General features: G+C 31.5%; 2 protein-coding genes across 5 annotated transcripts; one reads left to right on the plus strand and one right to left on the minus strand.

The window, feature by feature from the left end:
- Window positions 1-4,828: 4,828 nt before the first annotated feature.
- On the minus strand, window positions 4,829-9,505 carry LOC129312903 (uncharacterized). 2 transcript variants are annotated; one of them, XM_054955687.1, is made up of 8 exons: window positions 9,244-9,505; window positions 9,018-9,127; window positions 7,580-7,648; window positions 7,416-7,474; window positions 7,000-7,060; window positions 6,662-6,715; window positions 5,109-5,340; window positions 4,829-5,004 (listed from the first exon to the last, which is right to left on the minus strand). In XM_054955687.1, the coding sequence occupies exons 1-8, from the start codon at window positions 9,395-9,397 to the stop codon at window positions 4,982-4,984; spliced, it is 762 nt and encodes a 253-aa protein (XP_054811662.1). In that variant the 5' UTR covers window positions 9,398-9,505; the 3' UTR covers window positions 4,829-4,981. The 2 variants fall into 2 exon arrangements, with proteins under 2 accessions (XP_054811662.1, XP_054811661.1); XM_054955686.1 differs by having other exon boundaries at window positions 4,829-5,340; window positions 9,244-9,503.
- A 6,257-nt stretch (window positions 9,506-15,762) lies between these two features.
- On the plus strand, window positions 15,763-22,510 carry LOC129313568 (SURP and G-patch domain-containing protein 1-like protein). 3 transcript variants are annotated; one of them, XM_054956803.1, is made up of 9 exons: window positions 15,763-15,896; window positions 16,754-17,205; window positions 18,257-18,383; window positions 18,483-18,589; window positions 20,666-20,770; window positions 20,999-21,133; window positions 21,274-21,453; window positions 21,709-21,887; window positions 22,286-22,510. In XM_054956803.1, the coding sequence occupies exons 2-9, from the start codon at window positions 16,800-16,802 to the stop codon at window positions 22,310-22,312; spliced, it is 1,266 nt and encodes a 421-aa protein (XP_054812778.1). In that variant the 5' UTR covers window positions 15,763-15,896; window positions 16,754-16,799; the 3' UTR covers window positions 22,313-22,510. The 3 variants fall into 3 exon arrangements, with proteins under 3 accessions (XP_054812778.1, XP_054812777.1, XP_054812779.1); XM_054956802.1 differs by having other exon boundaries at window positions 15,767-15,896; window positions 16,742-17,205; XM_054956804.1 differs by lacking the exon at window positions 22,286-22,510 and having other exon boundaries at window positions 15,767-15,896; window positions 16,742-17,205; window positions 21,274-21,541; window positions 21,709-21,847.
- The last annotated feature ends 229 nt before the right edge of the window (window positions 22,511-22,739 follow it).

Consider the following 22,739-nt stretch of genomic DNA (forward strand, 5'->3'; position numbering starts at 1 on the left):
TTTAAATTTTAACAAAAAATAATAATTTTTTATTCTTTAACCATATTAAAATTTAAAAAATAAATTATAAATTTATCACAAAGTAATTGTAAAATTAAAAAATTAAATTATAAATTTTAAAAATTTAATACTTGAGACTTAAATAAAATTAATTTATTTTTTTAAAATCTCTTTATCGTTCTCCTAATAAGATAAAAAGGAATATAGTTTTTTATTTTTTTAAAAAAAGAAGTATTTGTAATTAGCCATTTTGTGAGAGTAATCAAAATGAAAACGAAGCTTTTTGGGGAAGGTAAAAGGTAATCTGCATGATTAACTCACATGAAGCCCGCAATTATATGAGAGAGTGCTTTTGTCTATCAATTTATTTATTTATCTATTGGGATTCAGCGGAAAGAATGAGAAAGTGCTTTTACCTTTGCAAGGGGGAAAACACACACACACACACTCTCTTTTACCTTTGCATGGGAAAAAAAACACACACACACAAACACACACACAAATTTTTAATGTGTGGATTTGTGGTCATAAATCAGCTTTGTATATAATCACCGACACAAGATCATGGCCACACCCTATCTTTCACATGATGAACAAAGATTTCACCTCCATTATCATTTTATTTTTTTGGGCCAAACACCTCCATTATGATTTGATTTGACAAGGCGCTTCCAAATTTCTTATTTTACATTAAAATTTTAAATCAATATATCCATTAACAAAAATCTAGAGACATGCCGTTGACGTGATGATGAAGGAAGCATTACTGCATACTTGGTAGAAGGGATAATGCCCTTTCAAGCAATCTTGTAATCTTATGAGAATACATATTTGCTCTCAAGTCAATGTTCTTGAGAACACAAATTCTCACTGTTCAATATTGCAGATGTTGTAAGGAATTCTTATAATGAGAGCTCATCCTATTTTCTATGACAATTTATTCATGATGGTCTTAGTCGAGTCATGATGTTGGTTTATGTTGTAGGATTTGTGAGTTTTGTTTTGTTCCTTGTTTCTCTTTTCTCATGTCCGTAGATATTTTAGGTTTTTTAACTAATCATTTTGTTTTAATATAAATTTGACTTATATTAAAAGAAAAGCAATGTATATAGTCTATGACTATAATCAAAGATGTCTCCCAAAAACAGCTTGCAAACACAACTTTAAAGAAGTATATGATCTAGTCGTAAATACTTCTTTCTGTACAAAATAAAAGATTTTTTTTTGTTTATTAATGTTAACTTAAAATGTAAGATACTTTACAAAAATCGGTAACATTTAATTTTTTTTTTTTTACAAATACACTCATTAATCGTATTGTAAACTAAAGAGAGATTATATAAGCAAGAAATGAAAGATAATTAAAATACACTTCGTTAAAAAATATAAAGTATTTTTAACTGAATTATATTTTCAATAAAATAGTTAATTGTCTTTCAAATAATATCATTTTTTCATATTGACTCATATTTAATATGGTGTTTTACTTTAAAGTAAATAAAAAATGACTTATTTATTAGATGCACTGTTGGTAAAAATATTAATTACATCTTAAAATATTAAAAATATTTTACATTTTTAAACATTCAAACCCTAAAAAAATACATCATATTTTTGAATGGAGATAGTATTAATTTTAATTGGAGGATAATCCTAAAAAATAATTTTTTATCATTTTAATGACATAAATTAATTTTTTTAATCTTTTTAAAGTGATTAAAAATATCTTACATTTTAAATTGAACAGGGTAATATTTTCCTAAGAGATTCCAATATGTTGAAGGTAAAAGACATAGTTACGGAGGATATTATATATTTTGGAATGTGTAATACCTTATCATTCTTTATGGAATGTTAAAGAGATCACAATAATGAAAGATCTTTTCTCTGCCTTCATAAAAACCCCATACTTTTCTTGGTTTCAGTACAATATTCTATACATTTAACTGTTGGATACAATAATAGACCTTCTTGATTTATTTTATTTCTCCTTTGCAGGGTGAGTATAAGACTTAAAAACTAGCATAAAGGTTTTGATTGAAAAATAATAATATATTAAAGTACAAGTAAAATTAGAGTTAATATTAAAATATAATATAATAATATGAAATTAAAACGAACTACATTGTGCATTTTCTGTTTCCATTATTTCCATATAATATGAATTGTTCTTAAATTTTATCCTCATATGTAAGTATAATGGAAAAATCTTGTTATTTTTATAAACTTGATTATTGATAACGTGTCTAAAGTATAACATTGTGATATGTTTATAATGATTATCTTTCCGACAGAGTGTATTTATATACATGTGATAGCATCCAAAGTTTGGGTCCACTTTGTAATCCAATCATTACTTGGAAATTGGCTGTAAGTGGGTCCATCTCTAACATTTCCTCATGCCTAATTATTAATATTCAGTTGAGGAAGTCGGCTGCTATATATATAACATTATAAATTATAAATAATTGCAACAATGTAACATATAATTATTTTTTTACAAAAATAAAAAGAAGGGAAGTTTATCAACTAAGTGGAACTGTAGAAACATTTTCATCAGATCTGCTGATATGTTCCGACAACTAGTTTAAGTGAAAATAAACAGGTATCATCAATGAATAAGCCTTTTTATTACACACACACACACAATCTCCTATCGTAGTAATGGAGCAAAGTTTTAAAGCTTTATTTAGTTTTAATTGTAGAGCCAAGACATGATAGTTATTTTTTCCCCAATTTCACCTCTCCTTCATTATAACACGTCAACTTTTTTTAATTTCTAGACTACACTCTATCATGATCATAAATTTCAACAGTGAACAAACTTGGAAAACCATATTTTTATACTCTCTCTGTTTAAAAATATAAGACATTTTTAATTAAATTTTATCCCAACAAAATAGTTATCTATTTTCAAATTAACCCTATCTTTTTATATTTACCTCTATTAAAACATCCTATAATAAATATAAAGTCACTATCAATAGGGGTATTTTTAAAAAAAGACAATAATTATACATCAAAAAATAAAAAATGTCTTATATTTTTAAACATTCAACTCTTTAAGAAATACTAGATATTTATGAATGAAAGGAGTACTATATTCTTTTTTATAAGTAAAAATATCACATACTTCATTGTTTTTTATTACAAGAGAAAATGCAAAATTCAAGAAACGTTTATTATATTTTTCTCAAATTTCCCTAATAAAATCAAAACTTATTTTCACACCACAAACTTGTTTAATTAATCACAGAGACATTGTAGTCCATTTTTAAAAAAATTTCAAGTATAATTATTAGAATTAAACTTTCTCACACTATGTGAGATAGTTAAACTTACTTATATTTGAAAATGAAAGAAATACAAGTTTAAGGAATTAACTATTACTCCCTCTATTTTTATATATAAGAAAAAAACTGTATAACATAGTTTAAGAAAGTTAGTTAATTATAATAATTATGTCTAGAAATAAAAAAAAGACTAAAATACTCTATATTAACCAACATGAACATACATTAATTATTTTTTATTAATGTAAATTATGAAAGGTGGTTTAAATAATATATAATAAATACTTCTTGAAATAGGTAATTTTACTTATATAAAAAAAAGTAAAAAATGATAATTTCTCTAATAACCAAAAAGAGTATTTTTTAAGAATCATGAAATTAATTAAATTTTTCCTATAATTAAGGCTATGGGAGAGAGTGTGTGTAATAAAAACATACAGAGAGTGCCAAAATCTAGTACCTTTCATCCAACTCTATACAAAAGGCACCCTCAGCCAAACAGTTTATATTCTCTATAATAAGAGTGCTTCAACTACTAAACATTTTAACTAACATTTTAATCGACGTCTCACATTCAAGCCCTGTGAATTTATTTTAAAAAAAAAACTTGAGAAAGCTTTCCAACAATTAGGGTTGGATATCAAATGATTAGTAACACATAAGAAATATCTCCCCTTAAAGCAAACAGATTAACAGCCCACAATCAAATCGGGAAGCTCTGTGAACTTGCATGACGAGTGAATAAAACACACCAGAAAGAGGAGATTGAAGGATAATAAAATGTGAAGAACCAGAGAGAAAGAAAAGATCGTTGAAGGACCAACTCAATAATTGGTCCATCTATGGAAAGGTCCTCACAAGTCACAAATCCTCCTCACAAAGCAACACATAAGTGCACATGACATGGGGCCTTATTCAAGCTTTGGACATAATACAAAAAGTGCTCACGTGAAAGGATCAAATAGCTATCACTATGAGGAGGAAGGAATAAAGGAGCAAGGAGGGAAAATAATTATTCCGTGTGAAGTACGTTGTACAGCTGGTGTATAATCTGGGTACACTAGACATTAATTTATAAGCCCATGAAAAGGGAAATGGGAGATTCCTCACCCACAGAAACAGACAGATCAAAGCCTCATCAATACAACAAAATATAAAATCAAATCCATAGCAAGTCATACCATTCACAAACTACAAGTAATATTACCTCATTCTTCAAACTCCATGGAATGCACGAACAAATGTGTTTAGTTTAATGACAACGGAAAGAGATTTCTTTTTCCCGGTTTTACACTGTTTATCGTACTTTTACAATCAATCATCAACAATTTTTTATCTCTTGACATGTTTCCATCCTAAATTTTCCCCCCTGCATTTTCTCTTTCATTCTTTGTCAAATGAAGTCCAAGTTGGAAGCACACTGCACATCTTTTGACCTGGTCCCAAAATGATCCACTCATACCACTTTAGATGTAGACCCAGCCAAAGATAAGAAGCGTCACGATAAACTCAAAAGATACCAAATCAATAGTAAATAAACATGTAAACATATCATAAGTAAATCCCACTAAAAAATATGACCAGCGAATTTATACATTCATTAATAATTGACTTGGTCTCCTTATATTTAATAGATTCACTCTTCCACCAATTTTTTTGCATTTGAATGGGAGAAGAGAAGGCTCAATTTACCCACTCATCATGACAGAATCTGAAAGAATGAAATTCACCTGGTCAAGATGTGATTATCTGTAGTAAATTTTAGTTTTCAACCAAAAATGTCCTCAGTAACAAATGATTCTTCAGTATCACTACTTGTTACAGAAGGTGCTCGAAGCTGCTCGTAGTTCAGTTGTCTGGAAGCTTCATATAATGCTATACCAACACTTACAGAAAGATTCAAACATCTGACATAAGTTTCAACTATTGGGATTCGGATAGTGCCACCACCATAAGGTTCAGAATTGCAATCTTGCAGGGCTTCAGGAGGCAAGCCACTCGTTTCAGAGCCAAATAAAAGATAATCCCCTTTTCTGTAGGAAAAGTCCTGCAGGGTAAAGAAGCAAATTATACCAATCCTTCTTGAGTTTTTTTTTCCCTCTTTGGGATAATGAAACTTTTGGTCCCTCAAGTCTGATTCAGTTATTGATTTGGTCCCCGAAATTTTTCCTTTATCAACGAAATCCCCAAAGTCCCATGACCATATACAATTACAACACAAGTGTGTCTAGGATTACATGTCTTCAACCTAAACATCAAAGAATTAGTCACCTTGATCACAAGCAATTTCCATTTAACATCTCCTTCAAACCATGAGGATTAATTGTGTATGATTATGAAACTTTAGGGACTTGATTGATAAAACTAAATTTTAAAGACCAAATCATAACTAAACCAAATTTGAAGGACACAAAATTTCATTATTTCTTTTTCTTTTCCTTTCTTTTCTTTTATAAATCGCACAAATCACTTTTTTATCTTCAAAACTTACACACATTTTCTCTTTAACATGAAGAAAATCAGGTGGACCTCTCCAAAGATTTGCAAAAATTACACAAATTTCCCTTACATTACCTCCAGTAAGGAAAAATCAAACTACGTAGAACTCTTTTTTATTTTCAGGGGAGATTTGAGCATATTTTGGAACCCAATAAGTCTCTGCAATTTTAACAAAACTCTAGGAAGGTAAAGGTTTGCGTGATATACTCACTGTTTTCAGGGATCTCTGTATTGCTTTGAAAATAGTAGGGATGTCTGTATAATTTGGCAAAATTTTGGGGAGGTTAGAATTGATTTTGAAAATAAAGGAGATTAATAAGACTTTTATATCTCTGTAATTTACTCTTAAAAATTGTTCCAGACTTCAGCTTAAACTTTTCACTGAAGTTGTCCTTCAAATAGTGCATGTAATCAAATAGTTATGAGTTTGATCCTTGTCGGCCTCATTCTTTGTTCTCGTGGTAGTATTGGTATACAAGCACTTATTCATTATTTATCTTCAAATTGGAAATTACAGCTATTCTTTTCCCCTCTTTTACACAAGTTATAGATATATATCTATATATATATGGAAGTGTGCCAGTTAATAGGGTTCAAAATTTGTAGCATAGTTTTAGTACTTTTTTCTTCAGTAAACTTGTTATCTTCCTTCAGTTCTAGTGGTTCAGATGAATGACAGCGACTATCTATTTTTAATGAACAATGGGTTCAAAGGAAAGTAAATGATTTAGAGCATTAAAGATTTCAACAAAAACATAGAAAAACTAATGACAATTGAGACAGATTTGTCAATTAGTTAGGCTGAAAGAATGAAAGAGAGAAATGTCATCATTAGAGGAAGTAACTTATCAAAAGGACTGGCAACTCACTGAATGAACTTTCGTTCCCCTCTTTGTCAATGCTAGCAGCCTCTTTTCACCCTCCTGCACCAAACAATGGTGACATGTGGAATCAGAGGAAGACTATATAACCAACACCTTTTGATCTGAGTGACAAGGACCTCTGCTCCCCTTAAATAAAGTTTCATATTCAAGAGTTATGAATGAAGAAAATAGGTGATGGGGAGCTTTGCCCCCATTGAGTGAGTTCAGCCAGCTTGACTCAGATTAAGTAAGGTCTAAAATGACTTCCGGACACTATTGCATTCAATCCAAAAGGAAAGACTGCAATAAAAGTTAGCGGAAGTTACTCTGGGAAAGATAAATACCTGCTGCCTGAAATAATCACGAAAATCTACCCATGAATCATGAATTTTAACAACTACGTATCTGCAATATTGCATTAATACTGGAAAACAAATATAGAGCTGAACAAACAAACAAGTGCATGTTGCCCAAAAAAAAAAAAAGCAATCATGTTGATATTGGATCAGATGTAACTTCCAAATCTGCCAAAAGTATCCAATCCAACCTTGTGAAAACAAAACTCAAAGGAGATAATCAGATAAAGGGGCAGAAGGAGAACGTGAGAGCTTGAGTTATATAAAGAAAAATAGACAATGGCATAACATATTATCAATTATTAGGTTATTAGATACTGATATTGTTTAAAATAACAAGAGATAAGCCCTCATAGATTAGAGGGTTTCATAGAAGAAATCTACAAACATATTTCCAAGGATACGGCCAGTAATCTAGTCCTGCTCGCTTTAGTTTATTGCTATCCACTTTGAATGCCATTGGCTGAAAGGATAGAGTAATACCACCACTATCAGTTGCAAATTTGATAGAAGAATACAATTTCAATGTCAGATGAAAAGAGGTGAGATTTAGAGAAGCAATATTCACCCCAACCAAGTGTAGTCCAACAGCTGATGCTGCACATGTTCTAGCAATGGCACCTGCGTTTCCTGGAATCTGCCAGAGTCAACAGAAAATCAGGCCTTCAGAAGTTAAGGTTGTCTGTGACTTGAAACAGAACATGGTATAAAAATGACTGTTAATGAGCTAAATGTTATCAAATATATTGCTTTGAAGTCTGTAAATTTAGGGTATCCTTACATTGTCTTTTATTTTATTTTATTTAAAAAAAGTAGCTTCCACTTTACGAGTGCCAAATTACTGGGTGGGGGTAAACTTTAACTTCTTGTTTGGCTAATGGCTATATAAACTTTAAATTTTCTTAATTCTATGCACAGAAGCAATTCAAATAACGTGAATATTTAAGAAACAACTTTGCATCGAAAGTCAAAACTCATGGTAGTTACAATAACCAGTCTTCATCTATGTTTCTTTTCATTTCTTCTGATAATTCAGACATTAGCATCAGCAGATAAATGACATAATTTTGAAGCAATTAAAATACAGATAATGGGGACAATAATTTAGATTCAATTAAAACAATCTTTACCAGCATGCCAATTGAAAGGTTTCAGAAACAAGCTATCCACAATCAAGTTATCATCTGCAGAATCACATCATATTCTACTTAGGAGTGAAGAAGCATAGATGAAATATTATCTTAATCCATTGCCAACTTTGATATTAATCTAATAAATAAGAAGCAGGCACATCATTTATTGAATAGTAAGCACTTTTTTCTTTCATACTGCATAATAATCCCTGACTTCATCATTTTAGTCCTTGCTACAAAATTCTTACAAAATATAAAAATGCATTTGATCAGTAGTAGCCAACAAGTTCACAAAACACAACTTGTTTTTTAACCTTAAATACATCATTCTTTCAAAATTCAAAAGGAGATGTCATATCAGAGAGGATTAAGGAATTTATCAGGATAATCATTTATATATTAATCCAGTTTCCCATTAAGAAAACACTCTTATAGCCATCAAATACTATTCAAATCAAGAAGATTAGAACTTGGCCTTCAACCAGCTAATTTGCAAGTTCTACTATTCATATCAAATTCCAACATAACTCTTCAAGCCTCGCAAAAGCAGTAAGATTTCTGAATACTGATAAATAGTGGACAGCAGAACCCAATCTGGTTCACATGTAAGCAGTGAAGAACTTAAATTTACCGATTTCATATATCCCATGCTATAAATGTTATTCATTTATCTCTCATGTAACTAACCACGCCAGCAAGTTGCCCCAACTTCAAGTTTTCCCCATAACTACTGTGGAAACTTAAATGAATAATCTGAACACGCAAATATAAAATTCCAAATGCAAAACCAAAATAAATCAAATTCACAAGCCGCAAGAGGTACATTAGATGTTTTAAGAGAAAACAAAACTCTGAACCTCAACTGAAACATACCTGAGGAGACACCAGCACAACCTGAAGAATTTTGGGACGTGACACCTCATTCACTGCCTCGCCAGTCCCACGAGGCAAAGTGCTCTCTTGACTTATTTCAGCCTCCCCATCTGTCAGACAGCACAGAAATCGAACTGGTTAGGATTATTCATGGCGTGATTCACCCAGAAACGAAGACCCTGAAATGTAAATGTTCAAAAGATGCAAGAAAAATAGGGACAATTACTTAGCGAGCAGAGGGGAGAGATACGATGAGAGGGAAGATAAAGATGGAGGGTGTGTTTGAACTGAACTAAGTTGAAGGGACGAAAGAGAGAAGCTTTTTGTCGAAAATAGAAGATGGTTGCTATGTGTAGGGATTTGAGGCCCGTGAAGTCCATCAATGAGGACGTCCCTTCTATTCTTTCGGCCCTCTACCCTTCAAATCTCCATTGCTGTGTGATGTAATTGAACTCCGTCGTCTTTGTTTCAGTATCTCATCTCACTACATGGCTGATTCATGAACATCGTGTCGCATAAGGGTGTTCAAAACTGATCCAAATCGAAAGGATCGATCCAAACCAATCCAAACCGACAAAAACCGATCAAAACCGAACAACAATCAGGTCTGCTTCGTTTTTTATGATATAAAAACCAATTGGTTCGGTTCAAGTTCGGTTTTGAGTACTAGAAACCGAACCAAACCGAACCAAACTTGATTAAAAAAATTCTATTTATTTATTTGTAAAATATATAATCATTTATCTACAAGAAGCATTTTGTTTTGAATTTTTTATAGTAATAAATAAACATTTTTAAAATACTTGAATGAAGATGTATAATATTAACTAATTATAATAATCATGCTATGATCATCATTTAATTATTTACAACCTAAAAGTCTCAGCATTCAATTTATCTACAAGAAACATTTTTTTGAATTTTGTATAATAAATTTTTCATTATTTATTAAAATATAGATACATAAATAAACATTTTGAAAGGATTTTAATGAAAATATATAATATTAAATAATTTTAATCTTAAAAACTTATATCAATTTTTATGATTAATTATTGTTATCACATTGAAATTTTATTATATTTTTATACCTCTATTTATGAAAAAAAGGAGTCAAAAAGAATTAAATTTAATTTTAGTACACAGCACTATTATGAAGATGGAGAAACGGAAAAAAAAAATTAAATAAGTGCATTAAAACTTGATCAAGACCTTAACCAAACCGAACCAAACCGAAAATAAAACCGAACCAAACCGAACTTCATAAAAACCGATCAGGTCTCAATTATCATTAAACTGAATGGTTCGGTTCGGTTTGATTTTTGCCCAAAACCAAATCAAACCGAACCTATGAACACCCCTAGTGTCGCATCCATGGACATTGCTATTTAAAGTGTTTTGAGCAAGTCAATGATCTTGTAATACAGTAATATAAAAGTTTTACTGTAAGTGGAAAATCAAGGATCTGTTTGGAGATCTCTTTTGACAATAATTTTTTATTTTTAAAATAAAAAAATAAAAAAAATTCATTTGATAACATGTTTTCAAAAAATATTTTAAAAAATAAAAAAATAAAATATTATTCTGAAGAATAGAAAAATAAAAATAACTTTTAAATGTTCTGTAATTATTGTTTTAGAGAACAAAAAAGAATGAAAAAAACACATATTTTTATTATTTTTTTGTTTTCAAAACATGTTTTAGAGAACACTAATTCTCAGAACAATAAAATAAAAATAGTTTCAAACAGTCCCCTAATCTCGTAACCTTAACCTACTAATGTTTTGGGTAGGGGTATTCAATCTGGATCCGTTTCGATTGGCCCGGTATCGTCCCGATCATATCGGAACGGGTCTTGTCCCGGCCCGAAAATAATCGAGACGAGACTTTATGAGACAGGACAAGAAAGGGATTCCGGACGGGACGGGACACGGGATTACCATCGGGACGTCCTGTCCCGTCCCGAATATTATATATATTATTTTTTATTTTAAATATATTAATTATATTAATATAATTTATACTTATATTAATTATATCAATTATAATTTTAATACTTACAATTCTTATTTAAAACTAAAGTGTTTTTATATTGATAATTTTAATGGTATGGAGTAAACATGGCGATATCTTTTTTATAATATATAAATTAATAATATAATTTATTCTTATATCTATCTATATAATAACTTTTATTTATAACATATTTTTTGCTTATTTTTAAAAGAGTAATTAGCTTAGTACATCTTCACTAAAGTAAAAGAATAATTATTTAATGTTGTGTTTGACTTGCCTGTTGTTACTAATCTTATAGCATAAAGATTACTTGTATTTTTTATTATAATATGTAGTTGTGATTAATATAATTCAATAATTGATTTTAAATTATTGTTATTTATGTACTTGTGTTATTTTGATTTTAAACTTAATAAATTATATAATTTAAAATTTTAATGAACATTATTATTCAGATCTTTTTTCGATATTATTTTATTTATTGGGACGACGGGACGTCCCGATCTTGTCCCGGTCCCGTCCCGACTCTTAACGAGACGGGATGACTTTCGGGATGGGACACGGGATCAAAATTCAGTCTCGATTTTTTTTTGGGACGGGACACGGGACGGGAGTGTCCCGATCCCGTCTCGTCCCATGAACACCCCTAGTTTTGGGGATGATAATTGTAAATTTGGATGTTATGAAATGAAAACTATCTTTCGTGCAGTCAAAGGCTCTCAAAGAGTCATAAGTTTTTGGTTACTTCCATCTATGAAGTTACCCCACAAGATTATAGAATTTATTTGACTATAAATATGACTAGGTCTTCATTTTTCACAACGGTTTATCAATGGAGTTATATTTAAAAAAAATCTTTTTTTGGTTTTAAGATGATCAAAGAAAAAGCTTGAGAGGATTTTAAGAAAAGAGTATTCCCTTGGTAAATTGGATAAATTGAATTAATACCAAGCTAGGGTCTCATATAATTTATTATAATTATAAGTCTTTTAATATAGACAAACTTAAATGGTCAACTTAAAAAAAATATAACAGGTTAAAAAGAGGAACCTTACTTTTCATAATTGGATTATCCATCACCCTACTCAAGTTTTGTTGGAATTTCATAATCAATGTCACCATCTCTTTTATATATATGTATATATATATCATCAATATGATATCAGTGATAGAAGTAGTTTTTCATGTAGCTTCAATCCACCTGGTTATGCTTGAAATTGTCATTCGATGGTCCTCCTTATTTGGAGCTGAAATATTAAGACAACCAAGTTTAAAAGAGGTGGTAATGTTTGCTTTGCTATCTTATACATAAACTTTGAACCTATTAAGAGCTTTGTCAAGAATTGCTCTTCATCCATTGAACCCAACTCTTTCATTTTATTCTACCTTACAGCCTTACTCATATAGATCAAGAATTAAATAGATTAGAGATTCACTTATTGTTGTGGTTTTTTTATGATATGTTACAAAAAGAAGCTTTACAACTATATGTGTGTTTTGATTAAAAAATTTAGAAAAAATTAATCTTTTAGTCGTTCAACTTTTAACTCACTTATAACTCGATCTCTCAACTATAACTCGCTGCGACTCAATCCCTCAACTATAACTCGCTGCGACTCAACTCAATCTCTCAACTTTTGATTTGCCTATAACTCGATCCTTATTTTTTAATTTTTTTTAAAAAAAATTTTATCAAATAGGAGGGATAAAAAATGTTCATATATTATTTTAAAATACTCTCTTCTTATTCATTAATGTGAGATATAAGCTAACATGAAAAAAAAAATTAACAAAGGTTAAGGGACTATTTTGTAAGTGATTCAAAAGTTGAAAGACTGAGTCATAGGCGAGTTATAGTTGAGAAACTGAGTCACAGTGAATTATAGTTGAGGGATTGAGTTACAAGTGACTTAAAAGTTGGAGGACTAAAAGATTAATTTTTTTAAAAATTTATAACTAAGGTTAGAATCAACTGAGGTTAGAAAAAAAGTTTGTGATTTTAACATAATTTATGTTTGGATATTTTTTTTTAAAAATCAGTTGGACAAAATAAATTTTTTTTAAATGATTTGATTCAAAAATCACTTGAGATATATAATGACAAAATTAAACAAAAATTTTCCAGTATATATATATATATATTGTGATTCATTTGATATTTTTAGGAAAAATATTAAACATAAAATTATTATAAAAAGTATATTAAAAATATAAAATAGCTTATGAATAAAAAATTTTAATTTTTATAAAGGTAGAATAAAATAATAAATTATAAAATATTTAATCATGTAAATTTATAAATTAATAAATTACAAAATATTCAACTCTAAAAGGATAAAATAAATTCATAAATGATAAAATATTCAATTTTAGCAATGTACAATTAATTGTGTCTCATGTGATGTATAATTTGGTGGCTAATTATATCACAAAAAAAAAATCCCAAAAATTAGAATATACCCAAACACACGTATACCTTAACTGAGAAATGAGAAGAAACTAAAAAAAAAAAAAAAAGAGGAGCATGTTGGACTCCAAGCCAGATTCTACTCTCAAAATAATATATATATATATATATATATATTTTAAAACTTAAAATATTAAACTTTTGTTCATGAAAATTTTTTATTAACAGAAAGTCTAGAACTCCTTGACCAAAAACAAAAGAAAGTGGAATTCCATTTTCATCTATGCGGAAACTCAGGTATATTAGGTGGTTCCACACCCAGATAAACACAAAGAGGTGAAGAAGGCAAGCTTCAGAACTAGATTCTACCTTTTTATTTTTGAATTTTTTTAATGTCACGAAAGATAAACCCAGAAAACAAAGTCCTGACACAGAAAAATGGAGCAGACACATCGGAACTCTCAACCTCCATGGATGACCACGGTGGCTGGCACAAAACGATCAGCGACGTCCACGAGAAGGTGCTGGAGGCAAATTGATGCATGCTTGAAGGGAAGACAGGGTAAAAGGGTAACCGGTGGGGTGAGAGAATGAAGGAGAAGGAAATCTAATGCATGTTGGAAAGCTCCAAATTCTGGCTTCAAGAATAACGCTCGTTTAGCCCCCAACGCTCATTTAATTTTTTTTTTTTTCCCCTCCCAAACAAGATTTCAGATGAGGCAAGGAGCGTTTTATCTCTCAGCTGAGGTCGAGGCTATCCCAAACTCAGTTAAAGGTTTAACCAAACATGTCCGTATGTTTTGCAGAAGCTTCATTTTGTTCAGCCTTTAGTGATTGACGTTAGTTTGCTGCTTGAAAATTTTGGTACTATTTGCTTCAATGTTTCTCAGATTGATCTTATTTTCTCTCTCCTTCTCATTTTGTGGTTGCTCAAACTTATGCTTTGCAAGCTATTTTCATTTTATTTAATTAATCTTTCTATCAAAAAAAGAAAAAAAAGGAAAATAAAACATGTTGAAAAATGGAAAAACGATAATAAAATCTATTGAATTATATAAATGATAATATGATATTTTAAAATATCATAATTTTACTAAATAATCTGATAATAAAATCCTTAGGGACCACTTTATTAAATGTAATTTCTCTATCAAAATAACAAGCTCCAATTATAATTATTATGTCAATAAATTTTAATGTGAAAAAATTATTTTATCCTTATTAAAAATAACATGACAACTTTTACAGTTTTATTTAAAAAGTAACAATTTCTGCTACGCAAATCGCAAGAATTGAATAAAAAGTGTAATTTCTGTTTCAAAATAATAATTCTTAATCATAACTTTTGCTTAAACAATACTTCTTCTGTTTAAAAATGTAAAGCATTTTTTAAGGAGTTGGATATTTAAAAATATAAGATATTTTTAATCTTTTGAGGTGTAATCATTGCCTTTTTTTCACGAGTATCTCTATTGATAATGACTCTATTTTATTGTAGGGAGTTTAATAAGAGTAAATATAAAAAAATAAGGTTAGTTGAAAAGTAGGTAACTATTTTATTGGGAGTGAGATTTGATTAAAAATGCCTTATATTTTTTAACAGAGGGAGTAACAATTTTTGTTCTATGAATCATAAGAATTAAATAAAAAATTACAACTTGTCAAGAATTTCTATTATTGAAAAATAAGGTTTCAAAATAACAATTCTCCTAACCAAAAAATAAAACAATTTTTAATCACAACTTTTATTTAAAGAATAATAATTTTGATTTAAAGAATATCAAGAATTGAACAAAAAATCACAACTTATTAATAAGAATAAAATAATATTTTTAATTTAAAATTTATTGATACAGAAGTTCATAGAAATTTCAACGAAATTATGATATTTTAAGACAATGAATTATCTTTGTTAAAAAAAGACAACAAATTATCATTTATATAGTTAACAAATATTTTATTGTCAGTTTTTTTAAAAAAAAAAGATTTCTGGAATTTAAAAGCTCGTGTAGAATAGAATTTCATAAAAAGACTTTCAATTCTTTACATGCTAGCAAATAATAATAATAATAATCATTCTAATTTTGGTAAACAAAGTTAATTTTGTTAAAAAATAAATATAAAAAAAGATTCAATCTTTAAAGTAACTAACTTTCAATTTTTTATTAACAATTAAAATAAACAAATTTGAACCAGTGATAATTAATTATTAATAAATTAATGGGTTAAAAAGAATAACAAGTTCCTAAATATATTTACTTAATTTTTTATGTTTGTTTTTTTCAGAATATTTAAAAAGAGGTGTATTGATATCATATCATCATGCGTTTTTACATTGTCTTATTTGCCTTGTTTCCAGGTCCTTCTGCGCCAGGTCTTCCTTCTCCTTTTGGTCGTTCCCCGAAACGGAGAGTGATTCAGCTGATGCGTTATATCGAAATCTATAACTGGGAAAGGTGAAATCTTTGTTCGATCCATTTTTTATCTGAATAATATCAACTTTTGCTAATTAAATCTAATTCAATAAGCTCTATCATGTTAGTCCCACCATATTTTTCGTATCATCGTTGTATTTGAATTTCTAATCTTGTAGTTACTTTCCTTCTACCCTTTGATAATCCTATGTTGACGTGAATCGGTTTGATGGTTTTGAAGATAGCTGACAATGGAATACAACTAGGGTTTGTGTTGGGGGCATTTTTTTTTTTTGGGGGGGGGAGTAAATAAAGAATTCCTGGGGATCCTGTTCATTGTGATTCCGTGCTTGCAATTTACAAATTCAAAATCAATTGTCAATGATCCTTTCTGTAACGGTATTGTTGCGGAATGTGTCTAATTTAGTTAGTGGTAAGTGTTGTTTGAAGATTCTAGGGTTACTGGGATTATTGCAATATTTTTAAATAGCACCGCTACATTCCATGGCTGGTAGTGTTTCGGTCGTTCTGGTTCAATGGTTGCTGAAGGATTTTCATGTTATCCTCCTCTTTCTCTTATTCATCTGTCCATGTGACATATCATAGATACCTGTTGCTTTTTGGTGTTGATTTGTTGGGACAAATTATTTATTTTTTCCCTCTTCTTTCGTCTTTTCTGTTTTGATGGCTGTTGTGCTGTTAGTAAAAGTTGTGCATTTCTGTTTAATGTTATGAATTTATGATGTTTACGGTTGATGATAGTTGGCTTGGTATATCATTTATACTTTCTCAGTTTGTTTCTTATGTATTTATTTATAAAGATTAAATTATTGCATATATCAAAATTACACTAAGAATGCAACATTGTGATCTAAAATCCCCTGAAGCTCTCTTGTCAGATTGTGAGTTGCTGAAAACTGCATCGTTAGATTTGATCATCTCCTAATGGACAAAGGAGCGCCTCCTAGCCTCTTTGTTAATGATGGTTCCTTCATGGAAAGGTTCAAGCAACTTCAACAAGAGCAGGAGAAGGACAAAGATGCCAAATTAAAGGAGCCTAAACCGATTAAAATTGTATCAGGGTCTCTGACTTCTAATTTGACCATTAAAAAGAACCCTGTGAACTCTAAGGCTAATGACTCACAGAAAACTGCCCAGGCTAGCTCCAATGGAAAACTTGCTTTTAGTTTGAAACAGAAGTCAAAATTAGTCCCGCCACCTGTTGTGTTGAGTGCTGAAGAGGATGAAGAAGAAACAAATGCTGGTGATACTTCAAGTGATGTGCCATCAAAACGACAGAAGTTGAATAATGACGCTTGCACTGAGCAATCATCAAGACGGCTAGAAGTTGGTAATTACTACTTAGACAAACTTTCTATGTCCAGTTGGCTTGCAATCTCTGGTTTCTCTTGATGCAGGTTTTTTAATATGATTTGTCGCAGAATATTATAAATAGTTTGCATATTTTTTGTGCAAATCTTTGCGTGTAATGCTAACATGTATTTCCGATCTGGTTTGTATCTTTGCTATTTTCTGACTAGTTTTCTTTGTGAGTTATTTGTTTTTTTATTTATTTTTCTAACGTGCATCTCATTATGACTGAGATTTAACCTTTTGGATGTGTCTTATTAATTGCTGATCTGCTTGGCTTCTGTCTCTTCTATTCTTTGTGCTTCTGGCTAATTTGGTTTCCCAGTATAATTCTGTCCTATTTCTTGGCTGATTTCTGTCTCAAATGCTGTGACTTACATATTTCTTTCATCTTGAGAAAGAATATGTTTCAATTGTCCAAGTGATATCCGGAACCTTCAACCTTGGTGTGGATTAACCTTTTCACATGAGAATTTTTCTCTCAAATGCCTCAAAGCATTTATACTAGGAAGGAAGGAAGCTGAAGAAAAAAATATCACAAGACAATGTCTGTTAGAAACTTATGATTTCTAACTAACTTTCTGAGCAAAAGGGGAAGAGTAAGATGTGAATTGGGCCTTGTTTGTGAACCATGTTCAGAACTTGCCTTAATACATTATTAAGGTAAGATCTGAAGATCTTTCCTTCTCCTCAGCCATATTAGTCTTATGGTTTTTTATCATGTTATTTTTCACTTTGCATGTTCTTATAAGAATTGAGTTATCCTCTCCCTTAAGCTGCACATTTCATTATTAAAGGGCCATCTCAGTGGCTTCCTTCACTGCTCATTTAAGTGACACGTAGTAAATAGGAGAAACTGTCTTGAATGTTTTTGTCTTATTAATGCAGTGTATTCCTTAACTACCTATCAAGAATGGTGGAAAGAGATGTTCAATGAAAGATTTGGAATATGTGGCACGCCTGCTACAAGAGTAATTTGCATTCCCTTGTTCATGCTCTTGGTATTAATCAGTTTTCTAAGTGATATGCAGCACCTCCTTCCCCAAGTGACCCTACAGTGAAGAAAGTTGCTGACAAACTAGCAAGTTTTGTGGCGAAAAATGGAAGGCAATTTGAGGATGTCACACGTCAAAAAAATCCTGGAGATACGCCTTTCAAGTGAGTTTGGGGGGTAAACAGTAACCTCATTATGTTGATCTTTTGCTTATGACTTTGAAGTTTTGATTCCATGTTCATGTTTGCTGGTTTAACTTGTAGATTCTTATTTGATGAGAAATGTGCTGATTACAAATATTACCAACATCGGCTTGCTCAAGAAGAAAAGGCTCTTGCACAATCAAAGGAGTCACAGGAATCTCATAATGGTTAGTATTTAACAACATTTCTTTCTCTGAAAAATGCATTCTTCAGGTTTTTTCTAGTATTGGTTGAATTCCATGGAATCCCTGGACTTTAGGACATGAACCCTGTACTATTAAATTTGGGTAAAGGTGTGTTTTTATCCCTAAAGTATTTTTCAAGGAGCACTCAGCACCTTAACGTTTTTGTTGGAGCAATTTTGCCCTTAACGTTATCAAAAAGGAGCATGTTTGTCCTTTCCATCAAATTTTCAATGTTGACCTCAAACATTGATTGTTAAAAAAATTGATGGCAAGGGCAAAACTGTTCCAACAAAAACGTTAAGGTGTTGGGTGCTCTTCGGAAAATACTTCAAGAACAAAAATGCACCTTTATGCTTTAAATTTAAGCAACTTCCTCATCTATTGGTGTTTTGTTGTAGACTTGTAGGTGCAATGGTTTTACAGATAGTTAACTGGGGTTTTTACTTGTTCTTGTATTTATTTTGGATTTGCATTCTACCTTTGGGCATGTGACATGTTTAAAAGTTGTAGCCACTTGTCCCTGGGATTTGTTGTTTTATTCACCAAGCAACATTTAGTGTGTGTTTGGATTAAAAAATTTACAACTAAGGTTAAGATTCAACTGAGGTTAGCAAACTGAGGTTACAAAAAAAGTCAGTGAATGTAACGTGATTTATGTTTGGATATTTTTTTTTCAGAAGTCAGTTACACAAATTGAAATTTGTTTGGATGATTTAAGGTAAAAGTTGAGATGTTTAATGATAAAAATAATCCTAAATTTTCTTATTTATTTTTTGTTACTAACTAAAAAGTAAAAAAATATTAAACTCAAAATTATAATTAATAACTAAAAAATCTTAATTTTTTAAAAAATAAATAATAAAAAAATTCAATTCTAACTATATAATATTATCTAATAAAAAATCAAAATATTTAATTATGAAAAACTAAAAAAATTTGTTGAAGATGGAGATGATGAAGAGAGAAGTAGCGCAAAGGGGAAGGGACGACAGCAACACACATTGTGGAAGATGAGAAAGCTAGGTGGAAGAAGAAGGGAAGGTTGAGGGGGGTGACTGCCACTAGTGAGCCGTGAGTTTGTGATCGTGAGCGAGAGTGAGAGAGAGTACTTGAACTCAAATAAGAAGAAGAAGGTCGAGGTCGAGGGGTGAGGCCGTGAGGGTGACTGGTGTGGTGAGCCTGAATCATGTTGTGAGCAACAACCATGACTTTGTGAGAGAGAGATCGAGAGTACAAAGATTGAACAAAGATCAAGAAGAGCAGGGAAGATCGGAGAACACATGGAATAGCAAAACAGAGCATAGCAGGGAAGAGCATGCGTGACTTCAAACAGAGACCTGAACATGCACAACTACATGGATAAAGATCAAAGAATGCATGAAAGAGCAAACAAAGCAGATCGGAGAACACACACACTACACGAACACCTACAGTTGCTCGGATAGAGAAGGAATGCGAGGATTCTGACATTGTTATGGTTGCCGGTTAAAAACAAGAAAGAAGGCAGAGATGGCACAGAGGGCTTTTGATTTTTGTCTCTCTCTCATTGTCGATCACCATTACAGTGATTCAAGTGGTGAAGAAGGAAGTTAGAATGGAGAGTTTGAGTTGGGTGAGGGGCAATGGCAGGCGAGTTGGGCAACAGTTGACAACATGAGAACCAAACAAGAGAGAGACCGAGAGTGCAATGTTTTTGTTTGTGCAAGAGAGAGAGAGACCGAGAGTGCAACTATGTGAGGGATGTAGAAAGTAGAGACCGAGACATGAGTGCGGCTGTACGAGCAATGCTGATGCCAACGTTAACGCAGAAGCCAGGTCTGGTGGCTTTGGAGAAAAAGCTCATTCTGACCTTAACTGAGGTTGGAATATTTTGCTCATCCAAACAAAATTTTTTGGCTTTTTTACATCCTAACCTCAGTTAGCTCATCCCAACCTCAGTTAGAAACTAATCCAAACACACTGTTAGATGTGAGAAACATAGTTATGGTTGCCCCCATGAATGTGAACCATTATTTGTCATAGTCTGCAAAGTAACGATGAGTACTTGCTTATGTACAGGTAGTACGAGCACCTCATCATCCAAATCAACAACTGGTTCTCAGAGAACATCTCAACAGCAATCAACTTACCAAATTCCTGCATCTGCTTTATATCAGACTGCTGGTATGGATGATATTAATGTAATGGTGATTTTGGTTATGTTCAGAATTTCCGCCCTTTAATTTTCATCTCTCTGTTGACAACAAAGATCAAGGATTTACTTGTACTCCAGAAAAATCCTGATTTTTACCAGTTGCCTGGCTTCTGTTTTCTAGACCCTTACCGTAGAGTATGAACAAGATGTGCAACTTTATTTTGTATTTTATGCAAACCATGCTATATCTGTTGTAGATGAGCCTGGTGCAGTATCAAATGCTGATTCATTGGCACGGATGGAGTTCTACATGATGAAAGCTGCCCAGGAGGAGAGGAGGAGACAACCGAAGCAGTCAAAAGATGAGATGCCACCTCCTGCTTGTCTTCAAGGTTCAATTTTGATTCTGTTTGTAATTATGTGTTCCTCGGTCTCGTATACAAGCAGTCATACCAGTTCCAATTGCTTGGTTCTCTTTTACAGAATCTTTGTTGACTAATATTTTGATTTCTTCACCTTTTGAGAGCCACAGCTCCTGCAAAAAAGGGACATCACATGGGTGATTACATCCCTCCAGAAGAACTTGAGAAGTTTTTAGCTACGTGCAATGATGCAGCGGCTCAAAAAGCTGCCAAGGAAGCTGCAGAGAAGGCAAAAATTCAGGCTGATAATGTGGGCCACAAGCTTTTGTCAAAAATGGGCTGGAAAGAAGGTGCATTGTGCATTCCATTGTTCTTCGTTTCAAGCGCGCAAGTTCATCTCACTTAAATCATGCCTTATAACCTTGGCTTGAGCTTTAGGTGTTGTCTGCTGTCAATCTCTTTTATGATATGTTTGCATGCACCTGTTTCTCCGAGTACCAATTTCTTTGATTGCTCGAGAAACTTTTGATATTTAGTGTTCTCTGATAACCATCCACTTCTGAGTTCTCATTCTTTTCTTGCCCCAATGATCATCAACATTGCAGGTGAGGGATTAGGGAGCTCTGGAAAGGGTATGTCAGATCCAATCATGGCAGGCAATGTTAAGATGAATAATTTGGGTGTTGGGGCTCAACAACCAGGGGAGGTGACTCCTGATGATGATATATATGAACAGTACAAGAAGCGGATGATGCTTGGTTATCGTTACAGACCCAACCCTCTGGTATGCATGTGTGTATATTATACACACTCCTTCCTGTCCAAAATATAAACATTTTTTAACAATAGTTTTTATACCGATAAAATCCTTACTCTCTTAAAAGTATATATTGTTTTCCTTTTTTACCTTTAGTTTCAATTTATGAGTGAGAATCATAAATTTACAGACACAAGAACATGGATTAATAAATGTAAGCGGTAAAATGGGATTTTTTTTTAAACAAATACTAAGTTTATATTTTAAACCAAAGTTAGCTGGGAAATTTTATTTGTTGGACCAGAAGGAGTATCTAACGTCCTATTCTTTCCTTTTTGTTCGATGGCTTTGAGTGCCCGTGTCTGAGACTGACATTATAATCTGACTGCCATTTGTTTATTTCCCTTTGTTTTTGCTTTTAACAGAATAATCCTCGCAAGGCATATTATTGAAGGAGGCGTTGAGATCAAGTTTGTTAGGTGGGAAAGTGGTATTTTTAGGACAAAATGATGTATTATCATGCCATGAACGTCTACTTTTGTTGTTTTGTTATTGGGGGTGTTGCGTTAATGTGTTTTTGGGGGATTGCTTAGGGTTTTGTCATGATCACATTTTTTACTGACAAATAATAGTGCTTTTTTCTGTGTCAATCTTTCTTTCTTTTCTTCTTTTTATTTTTTTTTATTTTTGTGGTAAGGTTCTTTTTTATTATTTTAACTTCTAAACGAATTTACAAATGACTGAGTTGATACAGAAGCAGTTGGTTGTTTTCATAAATCATGTTTATCTAAGTTGATTAGCGAGTTTGTACTATTCATGTTCTTCGGCTCTTTGCATTCACAAAATTAAATGCATATTTGAGGAAAGAAGAGTTTTGAA

Source organism: Prosopis cineraria, unplaced genomic scaffold (genome assembly GCF_029017545.1).
Source record: "Prosopis cineraria cultivar Desert tree isolate PC_DT_omini unplaced genomic scaffold, ASM2901754v1 PC6, whole genome shotgun sequence".
Classification (NCBI taxonomy): domain Eukaryota; kingdom Viridiplantae; phylum Streptophyta; class Magnoliopsida; order Fabales; family Fabaceae; genus Prosopis; species Prosopis cineraria.